This window comes from Oncorhynchus tshawytscha, linkage group LG24 (genome assembly GCF_018296145.1).
Source record: "Oncorhynchus tshawytscha isolate Ot180627B linkage group LG24, Otsh_v2.0, whole genome shotgun sequence".
In the NCBI taxonomy this organism is placed as follows: Eukaryota; Metazoa; Chordata; class Actinopteri; order Salmoniformes; family Salmonidae; genus Oncorhynchus; species Oncorhynchus tshawytscha.
The window spans coordinates 14,895,254-14,910,466 of NC_056452.1; the positions used below are offsets into that span (position 1 = coordinate 14,895,254).

The 15,213-nt window shown below is 45.2% G+C and overlaps 1 protein-coding gene across 3 annotated transcripts in view; it reads left to right on the top strand.

Annotated features, from left to right (window-relative positions):
- LOC112223631 (leucine zipper putative tumor suppressor 2 homolog) overlaps window positions 1–15,125 on the top strand; it is a 45,676-nt gene extending 30,551 nt beyond the window's left edge. For all 3 annotated transcript variants that reach the window (XM_024386724.2, XM_024386722.2, XM_024386723.2), the window contains 4 exons: window positions 4,741–5,334; window positions 5,495–6,100; window positions 6,409–6,678; window positions 12,715–15,125. In XM_024386724.2, the coding sequence (XP_024242492.1) occupies window positions 4,774–5,334; window positions 5,495–6,100; window positions 6,409–6,678; window positions 12,715–13,467 (2,190 nt within the window). In that variant the 5' untranslated portion in view covers window positions 4,741–4,773 and the 3' untranslated portion in view covers window positions 13,468–15,125. The remainder of the gene's footprint in view (window positions 1–4,740; window positions 5,335–5,494; window positions 6,101–6,408; window positions 6,679–12,714) is intronic.
- The last annotated feature ends 88 nt before the right edge of the window (window positions 15,126–15,213 follow it).

Sequence of the window (15,213 nt, forward strand, 5' to 3'; positions counted from 1 at the left end):
AAAACCAGTCAGTATCTGGTGTGACCACCATTTGCCTCATGCAGCACGACATCTCCTTCTCATAGAGTTGATCAGGCTGTTGATTGTGGCCTGTGGAATATTGTCCCACTCATCTTCAATGGCTGTGCTGGATATCGGTGGGAACAGGAACCCGCTGTCGTACACATTGATCCAGAGCCACCCAAACATGCTCAATGGGTGACATGTCTGGTGAGTATGCAGTCCGTGGCAGAACTGGGACATTTTCAGCTTCCAGGAATTGTATACAGATCCTTGCGACATGGGGCCGTATGTTATCATGCTGAAACATGACGTGATGGCGGCGGAGGAATGGCGTGATAATGGGCCTTAGGATCTCGTCATTCAAATTGCCATCGATAAAATGCAATTGTGGTCGTTGTCCGTAGTGTATGCACTGCCCATGCTATAACCCCACCACCACCACCATGGGGCACTCTGTTCACAATGATGACATCAGCAAACCGCTCGTCCCACACGACGCCATACACGTGGTCCGCGGTTGTGAGGCTGGTTGAATGTACTGCCAAATTCTCTCACACAACGTAGGAGGTGGCTCATGGTAGAGAAATGAACAAAGTTCTCTGGCAACAGCTCTGGTGGACATTCCTGTCAATTTATTTTTTATATATTGCGACAACAACAAAGTTACACATGGGATAAACAAACGTAACACAATAGAAAAATCTATATACACTGTGCAAATGTAGTAAGATTTTAGGGAGGTAAGGCAATAAATAGGCCATAGTGGCAAAACAAATGACAATTTAGCAATGACACTGGAGTGATAGATGTGCAGATGATGATGTGCAAGTAGAGATACTGGGGTGCAAAAGAGCAAAAATAAATAACAATATGGGGATGAGGTATCTAATTGCACACCCCCTCAACTTGAGAAATCTGTGGCATTGGGTTGTTGGAGAAAACGTAACATTTTAGTGGCCTTTTGTCTCCAGCACAAGGTGCACCTGTGTAATGAGCATGGAAAAGGGCATAGTAGTCAACCTGCAAACATATATCCTAAGAAATGGTGTGCTGAAGGTTTAGTGCACTACTGCAAACACAAATTTGTGTGCGAGAGGGATTTTTTTGTTTTGTTTTGACAATACAAGTATAGATTTATTTGATTTAAACAGGGAGTCACATTGATGAGAAAATCTATTTTCAAGATATGCAGATTTCCATGCCTTTGGAATACTTCCTGATAACAATGTTAAATAAAAAATGTTGGCTACTGAGCCAGCAATAAGGGGTGCTGCACACATAAGCAGACCAGGCTCTAAATGATCAGCCCCTGTTGTTTTTTTTTGTGTGGCTAATGTTAACAAAGCATCCAGGACTTCTTTATCAGTGAATTTCTGAAAAGAAAACTCCTGACCAGCATTTTCAGTATCATTTCAATAGATTTTCACCATCAACATCCAAACGACTCTTTTCAAGAGCTGGCTTTGAAATACATTCAAATATAAAGCCTGCGGAGATAAATGGTCCTTAAATGCATTAATGATATCAATTTGTCAGTAATGGGGCCAGAACCTAAATTAATTTCTTGGGGGAGAGACGAGGAGACACAACCCTTCAGTGATTTAACAGCTTTCCAGAATTTAGTTGGGTTCCCTGTACATTCAGATAGTGTGTTAACATAATAATCTGATTTGGCTTTTTTTTACACTAGTTTTACACACAGATTTCTCAATTGCCTAAAAGACTGCCAGTCTGGGCCCGAGTCTGTGAATCTAGCTTTGGCCCAGGCAGCATCTCTGTTGTGTATGACTTCAGATAGCTCTGGGCTGAACCAAGGGCAAGACCGATTTTTAAACATGCTCCCTTTAAAAAAACGGAGAATTATCTACAATACCATTTGAAAACGTTTGTGAAGTGGTTCAAAGCCAACTCTGGGTCAGGTATAGATGCAATACAATCAAAGTCACCAAAATAAAGGTCACAAAGGCCTGTTCGTTGAAATTGAAAGAATTCTTCTTGTTGATAAAACAAGGTTTGGATCGAGGCATCTGTATATCCCTGATACATACAATGGGACAGTGGTCACTAATATCTAAAGCAAATAGCCCACTTCCAGCATATTTCTCTGGAGTATTTGTATATATGAGGTCAAACCAAGTTGATTTCGTAGGGTCCTGTTAAAGTTTGGAGAGTGGGCTTTGTAATCAGCTGGGTCAAATTTTAAATTAGTACAAAAATCTTTTAAACAGTCCGCATCGTTCGTTCCCCATGCAAGATTAAAATCTTCGGCGATCAACACCTCTGGGGTAATAACAATTGCAATTAAATCAGTGAGTTCGTTTAGTACACACTTCTTGGCGGAGAGTGGACGATAGATTCTTAGAACTGTTATTTTTGGGTGTGAACCCAACTGAAGACTTAAAGCCAACAATTCAAATAGTTTAGGACTGGAGGTAGCCTTTAACAGAGACAAAGAATATTCCTCGTGTAAATAGCAACACCACCACCTTTGCCTTTCCTATCAGCCCTGAACACATTGTAACCATCCATAGAAACGTCAAAGTCCAGGGTTTCATCAGTTAACCAGGTCTCGGATACAATAAAAATATCAGGATCTGCCTGCGAGACCCAGATCTTGACATGATCCATTTCAGGTAATAAACTACGAATATTAAGATGTAAAAATGTCAAACATTTTCTGTATTTAAAATCATACGGAGTTTCAATACAAGTCTGATTACTTTGAGATTTCAGGAGACTCAAAGATTGGATTATATCTATTAGGAAAATGAAACAAAGTAGGAATAGCAATGACATTTCTCCGGTTAGCACCATTTGGCATGTTACCACTTTCAGATACAACATGTGGAACTCTCAGAGACCAAAGAGGAGATGGTAAAAACTGACTTACATGTAACGCTAATATTGCCCTCACATCAATTTAGTTGACCAAGAATCATCCCAATGTTTGATGACAACATCCAGGAGCCATTTTCACCCAGGTGAATTCTGTCTTCCACAAAGTAGTCAGGCCAATTCCAGAAGGAGTCAAAATTTGTCGACGAAGGACATGCCCGGGTCCTTGGTCAGACGCATTGACCACTGTTGAAGAGACCGGCTAGGTATTAACGCGGCTAGGTATTAACGCGGCTAGGTATTAAGACCCCTTTTACTTTCCCCACATTTTGTTACATTACAACCTTGTTCTAAAATGGATTAAATACACATTTTTCCTCATCCATCTACACACAACATCCCATAATGACAAAGCGAAAACAGAAATACATTATTTACAAAAATATTCAGACCCTTTTGCAATGAGACTACAGTATATTGCATACTTTACTGTATGTAGTATTTCTGTTTGCCATACAACTGCCCCAACTCTCAGTATCAGTTATGATCGGATCAAATAAATAGGGATCACTTATTACCCCTCCACTCTGTGCTAATTAGAATGTCATAATCACAGATAAACCTTAGTGGTAGGCTGTTTGTCTTGGCAAGGAGGCATCGCCAGCAGTGCCCATCTGGTGCCAAGCTGGCTGGCTGGCTGTAATTAATGAGGAGCTGGCTGGTTGATAGACACGCCACAGTCCCATTTAATCACTGTCCTGGTCTTAACACACGTGTGTGTGTGTGTGTGTGTGTGTGTGTGTGTGTGACTTGACATAGTTTAGGGCTAGTGCAGTATCTGGATTTAGATCCTGACTTCACAGCGCTCTGACACTGAACTGTCTCCAACAGGACACATCTGTCCCTGGGACCTCGTTATGCTTTGGATGACTCCTACAGCAGTGATGATTTATTTAAAATGCACACCAGATTTTTTTTTTTTAACAAGGTGGGGCCATTTCCTGCAATCTAGAGCCTTAAATGATTGAAAAGCGGCGCAGCCAGTCCACAAGGTGGCGCAGCGCCCCTCATACGTTCTTTGGGGAGAACCCTGACACAGCTGGGTGGCCTGCAAAACACGAAGCGTGACCTCGCCATCATGCGCCATTTCCCGTCTACCATTGTTCTCCACTCACCACCAGACGGTGTGCCCTGAGACTGATGATGTCACGGCCGATCTGTGTAGTGTTGCTGTTTTGGATGAGATCACCGTTTGGGAGGAGATGGTTGCCATGGTGTGCGCATGCGTGCGTGTACGATGTCATTACCAATTGAATACCCTAGGATTTTGTCATTCACTCCCCCTAACATTGTTTTGAAAGGAGGTTGAAGGGATGTAGGGAGACAGACAGTCGCCTCGCTTCCCATCACGAGTACCATGTCAGGGGCTATTTGCCATGAGATGAGAATGTGCCTTTGCTGTCTCAGGCATCGAAAGCCATAGGCCTGAAGCCCATGTTTGTGCTGCTTGAAAGGGCTATGTAAATGAGTTGGCTCTGTCTGTGTGGCTACTGGATGTTTAACTGTAGGAGGAGAACATATTTTGTTTGTATTCGTGCGGTCTTTATGGTTTTACCAGGGTCACAGAAAGTTCACAGACACGCTTTCTCTGTAATGTAGAATATGTTACATGAACATAGAAGCATGTCTGTGAACATTCTTCAGGTCATCTCTAAGACATTTCTATCTGCAACGTTCAGAACTCTGAGCCCTCCTGAACACGACCCTGGATGGTTCCATAGTCCAGACAAGCTGTACATTCCTAATATTTCTACTGTATCACTTTGTTTTTGTTTTGCTACATTGATAGTTCCCATTCATCTGACTGACTGTGTCCCTCTGTTTCTACCTCTGTCCCCCCAGATTGTGTGGCTGTCCCACTGAGCAGCAGCCACCATGGCCCTGATTCAGGCTCCACCCATGCCGGCTGAGCGTCACCACACCCCCGGCCTCAACGGATCCCCCCGCCGCCACCCCTCTGCCTCCCACACGCCCACTGACCGCCCCTCCACCTCACCCGCCTCCAACTCCCAGGAGGCCATGGGCTCCGTCAGCAGCCTCATCGCCCACCGCCCCGGCCCGGCCTACCTGGAGTGTCAATACCGGCCCGTTGATATTGGTCCCGAGCCGGGAACTTCCAGGCTCCACAGAACCACATTGGGGGCCATTTCTTGCCTGGGCTCCTCTGACACATCCCAGGATCCACTGCTCAGTAGCCTCACTCCGCCTGGCAACAGAAAGCCCTTGATGGTGATTGGCTCCAGTAAGGACAGCGGGACCAATGGGAATTACTCGTATCTGAACCAGCACTATGTGGGGGACTGGAATGACAACCTAGTGGCTAACGGAAGCCCAAGGACCGGGATTGACACTGAGGAGGGGCAGCTGGGGAGCCTCAATGGGAATGTAGGAGGAGCCCCACCCAAACTGGTCCTCGTATCGGGGAAGCTGGAGAAGGTGAGTATGATCCTGTCCAGGCTATATGGTACAGTCATTCAGTTTCCTCTATATTTACAGTAGATCAATCTACTCTCACAGTAACACAATTAGAAAAAATAAATGAAACATTCACTGAATATACATTATTTACAACCTCTTACCCTGTCTCACCCCTCAGAACATGGAGAAAACAGTAATCCGGCCCACCGCCTTCAAACCAGTCATCCCCAAGAGCCGCAACTCCATGCAGTACCTCTCCCCTCGCCACGACCGGGCCAGCCTATCAGACAGCCAGAACAATCTCAACCTGTTGTCACCTGGTAGCCAGACGGACATTCTGTCGCCCTGCTCGGAGAAACGCACCTCCCACAGCGGCGGGCGCCACGTGGGCGGGGGCAGTCAGACCTGCTCCATGTCTGATTCGGGCCGGAACTCCCTGTCGAGCCTGCCACCCTATGGCAGCATCCCCTACAATCTGCCACCCGCAGACACCCCGCTTGGCAGTGGCCACCTAGAGCCCATGAAGACGGCGCCCGGCAATGTGCACGGGCACTCCAACTCGGACAGCGGGCGCTCCTCGTCCAGTAAGAGCACAGGGTCGGGGTCGCTGAGCGGGCGTGTCCAGCCTCTGTCGGACAGTGGGTCGACCGGGCGGTCGCCAGCCCCCGTGGAGGGGGGGTACGAGGGGGTGGTGAGGGACCTGGAGGATAAGCTGAGGGAGAGGGACGTGGAGCTGCAGCAGCTCCGAGACAACCTGGACGAGAACGAGATGGCCATTTGTCAGGTACATGGCGGCGTAAATGGACCAGAGAGCATTAGACACAATCCTCTTCCTTCACATATTCTAAAACGCATGAAGGCATGCAAGCGCACGTACACATGCACGCACCTGGCACGCAGACCATGAACCATCACGCACGAAATGACAAATGTCATGACATACTGGGACACTCAAACCATTACAATCACTATACACACACGCAGGCAGGCAGGCACACACGCGCGCACACACACACACACACAGTGCAACCCTCACACAATGCCACCCTCACCTACCCACCCCTTCTACCCGGTCTCCTCTCTCCCCCCCAGGTGTATGAGGAGAAGCAGAAGCGCTGTGAGCTGGAGCTGGAGGAGCTGCGTCAGACCTGCGCCACACGAATGCAGACACACTCCCAGAAGGCCCAGCGTGCCCAGCAGGTGCTCCAGCTGCAGGTCTTCCAGCTGCAGCAGGAGAAGAAGAAGCTCCAGGAGGACTTCAGCCAGCTGCTGCAGGAGAGGGAGCAGCTGGAGGAGCGCTGCACCTCTTACGAGCATGAGAAGATTGACCTAGGGCCCCGGCTGGAGGAGACCAAGTGGGAGGTGAGGTGGGCCTTTAATACTGTCTGTGGCGGCCCCATTCCAAATTCACTCCGAGTCCCTACCTCCTGGGCCTTGGCACTTTAGTATATCTTGTAGACAAAGCGGATGCAGTAGAGACAGTGGATTTTACACAATCCATAAATACCACTGTAACCCCCTTTTGAGTAATTGTTGTAGTCTAGTACAAACAGTCTGCTCTGTAAGATGCTGGCGGGCAAGAGTCTGGCTCGGTGTCGCATCGTCATCAATCACATAACAAAGACTCTCTCTCTCTCTCTCTCTCCTTTATATATACACACTACCGTTCAAAAGTTTGGGGTCACTTAGTAATGTCCTTGTTTCTGAAAGAGAACCACATTTTTTGTCCATTTGAAATAACATCAAATTGATCAGAAAAACAGTGTAGACATTGTTATTGTTGTAAATGACTACTGTAGCTGGGAATTTAAAAAAAAATGGAATATCTACATAGGCGTACATTATCAGCGCAAACTGGCTCTAACCAGAATGGAAAGAGTGGGATGCCCCGGTGCACAACTGAGCAAGAGGACAAGTACATTAGAGTGTCTAGTTTGAGAAACAGATGCCTAACATGTCCTCAACTGGCAGGTTCATTAAATAGTACCGGCAAAACACCAGTCTCAACGTCAGCAATGAAGAGGCAAGACACCGGAATGCTGACCTTCTAGGCAGAGTTCCTCTGTCCAGTGTCTGTGTTCTTTTGCCCCCTTCTTAATCTTTTCTTGTTATTGGCGAGTCTGAGAGATGGCTTTTTCTTTACAACTCTGCCTAGAAGGTCAGCATCCCGGTGACGCCTCTTCACTGTTGATGTTGAGACTGGTGTTTTGCTGGTACTATTTAATGAAGCTGAAGTTGAGGACTTGTGAGGCGTCTGTTTCTCAAACTAGACACTCTAATGTACTTGTCCTCTTGCTCAGTTGTGCCCCGGGGCCTCCCACTCCTTTATTTTCTGGTTAGAGTTAGTTTACACTGTCCTGTGAAGGGACAGCGTTGTACGAGATCTTCAGTTTCTTGGCAACTTCTCACATGGAATAGCCTTCATTTCTCAGAACAAGAATACACTGACGAGTTTCATAAGATAGGTCTTTGTTTCTGGCCATTTTGAGCCTGTAAATGAACCCACAAAGGATGATGCTCCAGATACTCAACTAGTCTAAAGAAGGCCTGTTTTATTGCTTCTTTAATCAGCACAACAGTTTTCAGCTGTGCTAACATAATTGCAAAAGGGTTTTCTAATGATCAATTAGCTTTTTAAAATGATAAACTTGGATTAGCTAACACAACGTGCCATTGGAACACAGGAGTGATGGTTGCTGATAATGGGCCTCTGTACGCCTATGTAGATATTCCATACAAAAATCTGCCGTTTCCAGCTACAACAGTCATTTACAATATTAACAATGTCTACACTGTATTTCTGATCAATTGGATATTTTAATGGGCAGAAAATGCTTTTCTTTCAAGAACAAGGCCATTTTTAAGTGACCCTAAACTTTTGAACGTTAGTGTGTATATATACACAGTGCATTTGGAAAGTATTCAGGCCCCTTCCTTTTTGTTACATTTATAGCCTTACTCTAAAATGGATTCAATACTTTAATTTCCTCATCAATCTACACACTATACCCCATAATGACAAAGTGAAAACAGGTTATTTTAAAAAGTATTCAGACCCTTTGCTATGAGACACGAAATTGAGCTCAGGTGCATCCTGTTTTCATTGATCATCCTTGATGTTTCTACAACTTGATTGGAGTCCACCTGTGGTAAATTCAATTGATTGGACATGATTTGGAAAGGCAGACATGTGTGCTCCGAGACAGGACTGTATCGAGGCACAAATCTGGGGAAGGGTACCCAAACATTTCTGCAGCATTGAAGGTCCCCTGGGGCGGCAGGGTAGCCTAGTGGTTAGAGCGTTGGACTAGTAACCGGAAGGTTGCAAGTTTAAACCCCCGAGCTTACAAGGTACAAATCTGTCGTTCTACCCCTGAACAGGCAGTTAACCCACTGTTCCTAGGCCGTCATTGAAAATAAGAATTTGTTCTTAACTGACTAGCCTATTTAAATAAAGGTAAAATAAAAAAACACAGTGGCCTCATCATTCTTAAATGGAAGACGTTTGGAACCACCAAGACTTCCTAGAGCTGGCTGCCCGCCAACCTGAGCAATCGGGGGAGAACAGAGATCCTTGATGAAAACCTGCTCAGGACCTCTGACTTGGGTGAAGGTTCACCTTCCAACAGGACAACGACCCTAAGCACATAGCCGAGACAACGCAGGAGTGGCTTTGGGACAAGTCTCTGAATGTCCTTGAGTGGCCCAGCCAGATTCCGGACTTGAACCCGATCGAACATCTCTGGAGAGAGACCTGAAAATAGCTGTGCAGCGACGCTCCCCATCCAACCTGACCGAGCTTGAGAGGATCTGCAGAGAAGAATGGGAGAAACTCCCCAAATACAGGTGTGCCAAGCTTGTAGCGTCATACCCAAGAAGACTAATATTACATCATATTAAAGACATAAAAAATATGAAATAACATCTATGGAATCATTTAGTAACCAAAAAAGTGTTAAACAAATAAAAATATATATATTTTTCAGATTCCTTGCCTTGATGACAGCTTTGCACACTTTTGGCATTCTCTCAACCAGCTTCATGAGGTAGCCACCTGGAATGCATTTGAATTAACAGGTGTGATTTGTTCAAAGTGAATTTGTGGAATTTCTTTCATCAATGTGTTTGAGACAATCAGTTGTGTTGTGACAAGGTAGGAGTGATATAAAGAAGATAGCCCTATTTGGTCAATAAGCAAAGAGAAATGACAGTCCATTACTTGAAGGTCAGTCAATACGCAACATTTCAAGAACTTTTCAAGTTTCTTCAAGTGCAATTGCAAAAACCATCAAGCACTGTCTCAGGAGGACCACCACAGGAATGGAAGACCCAGAGTTACCTCTGCTTCAGAGGATAAGTTCATTAGTTATACCAGCCTCAGAAATTGCAGCCCAAATAAATGAGTTCAAGTAACAAACACATCTCAACATCAACTGTTCAGAGGAGACTGTGTGAATCAGGACCACAACTAAAGGACACCAACAAGAAGAGACTTGCTTGGGCCAAGAAACACAAGCAATGGACATTAGATTGGTGGAAATCTGTCCTTTGGTCTGATGAGTCCAAATTTGAGATTTTTGGTTCTAACTGCCGTGTCTTGAGACGCAGAGTAGGTGAATGGATGATCTCCGAATGTGTGGTTCCCAGTGTGAGGCATGGAGGAGGTGTGATGGTGTGGGGGTGCTTTGCTGGTGACACTGTCAGTGATTTATTTAGGTTTCAAGGCACACTTATCCAGCATGGCTATCACCGCATTCTGCAGCGATACACCATCCCATCTGGTTTGCACAACATTCATTTGTATTTCAGCAAGACTTTGACCCAACACACCTCCAGGCTTGTAAGGGCTAGATGACCAAAAAGGAGAGTGATGAAGTGCTGCATCAGATGACCTGGGCTCCACAATCACCCGACTTCAACCCAATTGAGATTGTTTGGGATTAGTTGGACCGCAGAGTGAAGGAAAAGCAACCAACAAGTGCTCAGCTTATGTGGGAACTCCTTCAAGACTGTTGGAAAAGCATTCCAGATGAAGCTGGTTGAGAGAATGCCAAGAGAGTGCAAAGCTGTCATCAAGGCAAAGGGTGGCTACTTTGAAGAATCTCAAATAGATTATCTATTTTGACTTGTTTAGCCATTTTTTTTGGTTACTACATGATTCCATATGTTATTTCATAGTTTTAATGTCTTCACTATTATTCTACAATGTAGAAAATAGGAAAAATAAAGAAAAACCCTTGAATGGATAGGTGTCCAAACTTTTGACTGGTACTGTATGTAAACGTGATATTTCAGTTTTAAAAAAATAAAACATTTGCAAAAATGTCTAAACGTGTTTTTTGCTTTGCCGTTATGGGGTATTGTATGCAGATTGATGGGGTGGGGGGAGGGGGGAACAATTTTAATCCATTTTAAAATAAGACTGTAATGTAACAATGTGGAAAAAGTCAAGGGGTCTGAATACTTTCCGAATGCACTATATATTGTCATATATCTTAATATATTCATAGGACTTAGTTTGTGGTGTGATTCCTTTATATATTATTGATGGGTCGTTCACGAACGAACCTCTCTTTTTGAACAGATCTTTTTGGTGAATGTCGGGAACCGAATCGCATTTGTGAAAGAGCCGTTCATTTCACTCCCTGATTTGGATACTGTTACAACTGCTTTTTAAGCTCACGATTTATCTGCAGATAAGTTATAACATTCTCTAATTCCTCACTGCAGGAACAATCGAAAGTGAGGAGAGAGACTACTCTGGTCCACATGCATTTTTTTCAGTGTATTCAAATTTCTTATTTTGCGTGGCCGTCTAATAATTTGGTCAGGTAAAAATGTATTTGAACTCGGATGTCACTATCTGACATGGCAGGCAACTTTATAGGTTTAACATAAGATATTTGCTATTTTTGTCATGGGTTTTGTCATGGCATGGTACATTTCTAAGCACTAATGAACGAAGAGCCGTTTGAGCCAAATGGACAGGTCTTTTAGCTGAACGGAGCCAAATGATCCGGCTCACCAAAAAGACTCGGAATGCCCATCACTACTATACACTGTGTACAAAACATTAGGAACACCTGCTCTTTCCATGACGCAGACCAGGGATGGGCAACTCCAGTCCTCGGGGGCCGGGGTGGTGTCACACTTCTCCATCCCTAGCAAACACTGCTGATTTAAAGTAATTGCATTCTAAACTGAAGATCGTGATTAGTTGATAATTGAAGTCAGGTGTGTTAGCTGGGGAAAAAGCGTGACACCAATCAGGCCCTCGAGGACTGGAGTTGCCCACCCCTGACAAAAACTGACCAGGTGAAAGCTATGAGCCCTTATTGAGCCACTTAAATCAGTGTAGATGAAGGGGAGGAGATCGGTGAAAGAAGGATTTTTAAGCCTTGACATGGATTGTGTATGTGTGCCATTCCGAGGGTGAATGGGGGGGGAAATCAAAAGATTTAAGTGCCTTTGAACGGGGTACGGTAGTTAGGTGCCAGGCGCACAGGTTTGAGTGTGTCAAGAACTGCAACGCTGCTGTTTTTTTCACGCTGCGTATCAAGAATGGTCCATCACCCAAAGGATATCGAGCCAACTTGACACCAGCATTGGAGTCAGCATGGGCCAGCATCCCTGTGGAACGCTTTCGACACCTTGTTGTCTATGCCCTGACAGACATCTCTGTATGCCCATCGCAAGACCCACTGGTTGATGCTTATTTATAAAACCCTCTTAGGCCTCACTCCCCCCTATCTGAGATATCTACTGCAGTATCATCCTCCACATACAACACCTGTTCTGCCAGTCACATTCTGTTAAAGGTCCCCAAAGCACACACATCCCTGGGTCGTTCCTCTTTTCAGTTCGCTGCAGCTAGCGACTGGAACGAGCTGTAACAAACACTCAAACTGGACAGTTTTATCTCAATCTCTTCATTCAAAGACTCAATCATGGACACTGTTACCGACAGTTGTGACGCTTTGCGTGATGTATTGTTGTCTCTACCTCCTTGCCCATTGTGCTTTTGTCTGTGCCCAATAATGTTTACCATGTTTTGTTCTGCTACCATGTTGTGTTGTCATGTGTTTCTGCCTTGCTATGTTGTCTTATGTCTCTCTTTATGTAGTGTGTTCTCTCTTATTGTGATGTGTTTTGTCCTATATTTAGTGTGTGTGTATTTAATCCCAGGCCCCCATCCCCGCAGGAGGCCTTTTGCCTTTTAGTAGGCCGCTATTGTAAATAAGAATTAGTTCTTAACCGACTTGCCTAGTTAAATAAAGGGTAGATAAAATAAAAAAATGTAGGCTGTTCTGAGGGCGAAAGGGGGTGCAAATCAATATTAGGAAGGTGTTCCTAATGTTATGTACACTGTGTATATGACACTAGTTGTGTTTCCTTCAGGTGTGTCAGAAGTCTGGGGAGATCTCCTTGCTGAAGCAGCAGCTGAAGGATGTCCAGGGGGAGCTGGCTCAGCGCGTGGGGGAGATTGTCTCTCTGCGTGGCCAGCTTCGGGACTCCCGAGGCGAGCTCGCCACAAGCCAGGCCCTGCTACAAGAGGCCACCTCTGCCGGACGCCTGCGTACCCTGGAGCTGGAGGTGTGCCAGAACGAGCTGCAGCGCCGCAAGAGTGAGGCCCAGCTCCTCCGCCAGAAGGTGGGTCGCCTGGAGGAGGAGACGGCCCGCCTCCGCCCTGACGCCGCGGCCAATCAGACAAGCCCCCAGGCCCCCGCCCACAATGGTAGTGGAGGCAGGCAGTGCCAGGCCTTCCCTGAGGGGGAGGAGCCACATTTGTTGACCTATGAGAGCGACGAGGCCAAGGCCAAGCGGGCCTATGAGAGCGAGGCCCTCCAAAGCCTCCGGGTGCAGATGGAGAGTCTGAGGGCGGAGTTAGCCACAGAACGCCAGCGGGGGGAGGAGCAGGCGTGCAGCTTTGAGGAGGAGCACAGGGTCTGGCAGGAGGAAAAGGACAAGGTGATCCAGTACCAGAAACAGCTGCAGCAGAACTACGTGGGGATGTACCGGAAGAACCGGGAGCTGGAGGGAATGCTGCGGGAGCTCAGTCTAGAACTGGAGACCCGGGACGAGCTGGAGGAGCAGGACGAAGGCAGCGGCAACGAGATCAACTTTGACGAGATCACCGCTACTGAGATCTGACACCACCACCTTCTCTCTCTGTGTGTCTCCTTCTCTCTATCCGCCATATGCATGTGATCCACTAGGAGCATCTACAGGAAGCCAAGAGAGCCTCTATAATTGCTTAGTAGGTCACTTCAGAATCCTTCAGTAGGTCTCCATCAGGGTCAGTATGGTATGTAGCAGTCTTTTTATAGTTGGTCTACTCTGCCTATGTTCCTGCGCTTCCACTTCGTCTCACAAATGTCTTATTATGGTTGACTCCCTCTGGCTAATGTCGACGCACGCGCACACACACTTCCACAAAAGAATGCGCACACACACACAGCGGCTGTTTCTAGTCTATATTTCAAAATGCAGTTGGAGCATGGACAGCATCTAAGCAGATATGACTCATTTGGTGTTTCCTTACCTTTTTTAAGATTAAGCTGGGCTTATTGTGTTAAATCTAATAGAAGACTACCAACATCTCTAAGACCTTGATATTAAGCACACTAACGTACCACTGCGACAAGCAGCTTTGGAGGGTTGAATTTATTGGGCCTTCCTGGAACTGGAGCAAACCCAATTTCAGCCCTTATTGGCTTTAAATCGTACAAACGCAGTGTGATCTGATGTGACAGTGGGAGAGTACGCTGACCGGGAGAGTGATGGTGGAGTCAGATGAGTCTCGTACAGCGTGGAGGAGATAAATCCTGTCTTTCTGTGGTATTCACTGAACATCATGTAACTCCTCCTATTCCCTAGAAATGTGTACTTCCTCCTTATTCACTGTGTGTGTTCTTGGGAGGTAGAGCCTGATAACACTTGTTTTCTTCGGAGTGTTCTCAAATAAAACAGGTTCATTGGCAAACAAAGAAGGGAAGCGTTTCAATGTTACGATTACCAAAGGTCTCATTCCATGACATCTTGAGTATCTAAATATGGACATTAGTGATCTCGAATTTCCCTATCACACACACACACACACACACACACACACACAGGATGTAATTTCATTCGGAATCTGCACAGTATCTTCAGCGAGCAAAAGGGGCACCGTGGAAATTCAAAAGGAAACATGTCATTAAAGCACACTCCGATATGCTTTCTATTGTTGTGAAGATAATCTGCTTTCCCTTTTTGTGATCTGTCTCTCGCAGAAGTACAATAGCATGGATGGATTCATCTCTGTGGAGCGTTGTTTCTCTGAAAATATTTGTATGCAGCTCTGGCTGTTTTTGTGAACGTGCTTTTTGTACAGGTGAGAGGAGCTTGGTCTTTTATAAAGTAAAATTAGACTGGCCAAACTATGACTGTTATCTTTTCAAATTCTGTATAAAGAAGTACACCCATTCACAAAAGAAAGACACTTACTGTAAATGTCCCCCATATCGCTGTTAACCCTTCATTGTAGATATCCCTAGTATTGACAAATCACATATGGGGAAATATAGATCTGATCTATTTCAAAATAAACATAGCCACTGTGAATAGACCAAAGCAATGTCCCATGTCCTGTTGAGTCCTTACAGTACCATGTCTGCATATTGACGTTTGAGTGAATGCCCCTTCCATGGTTCAATATTCCATTTTTTTTAATCCTCAGTATTTGTATGAAGACATTAAATGTATATTTTCATGCTGTAAATTTATTGTACCAACTGACTGTTTTTAATAAAACCATTGATAAAAACGCATAGCTGCTTTTAAATGGCTTACTGATTTGACATCTGTTAGATGCTCTTTATTTTATGTTAAGTCCTGTTTATACAGTGTGCTAACATG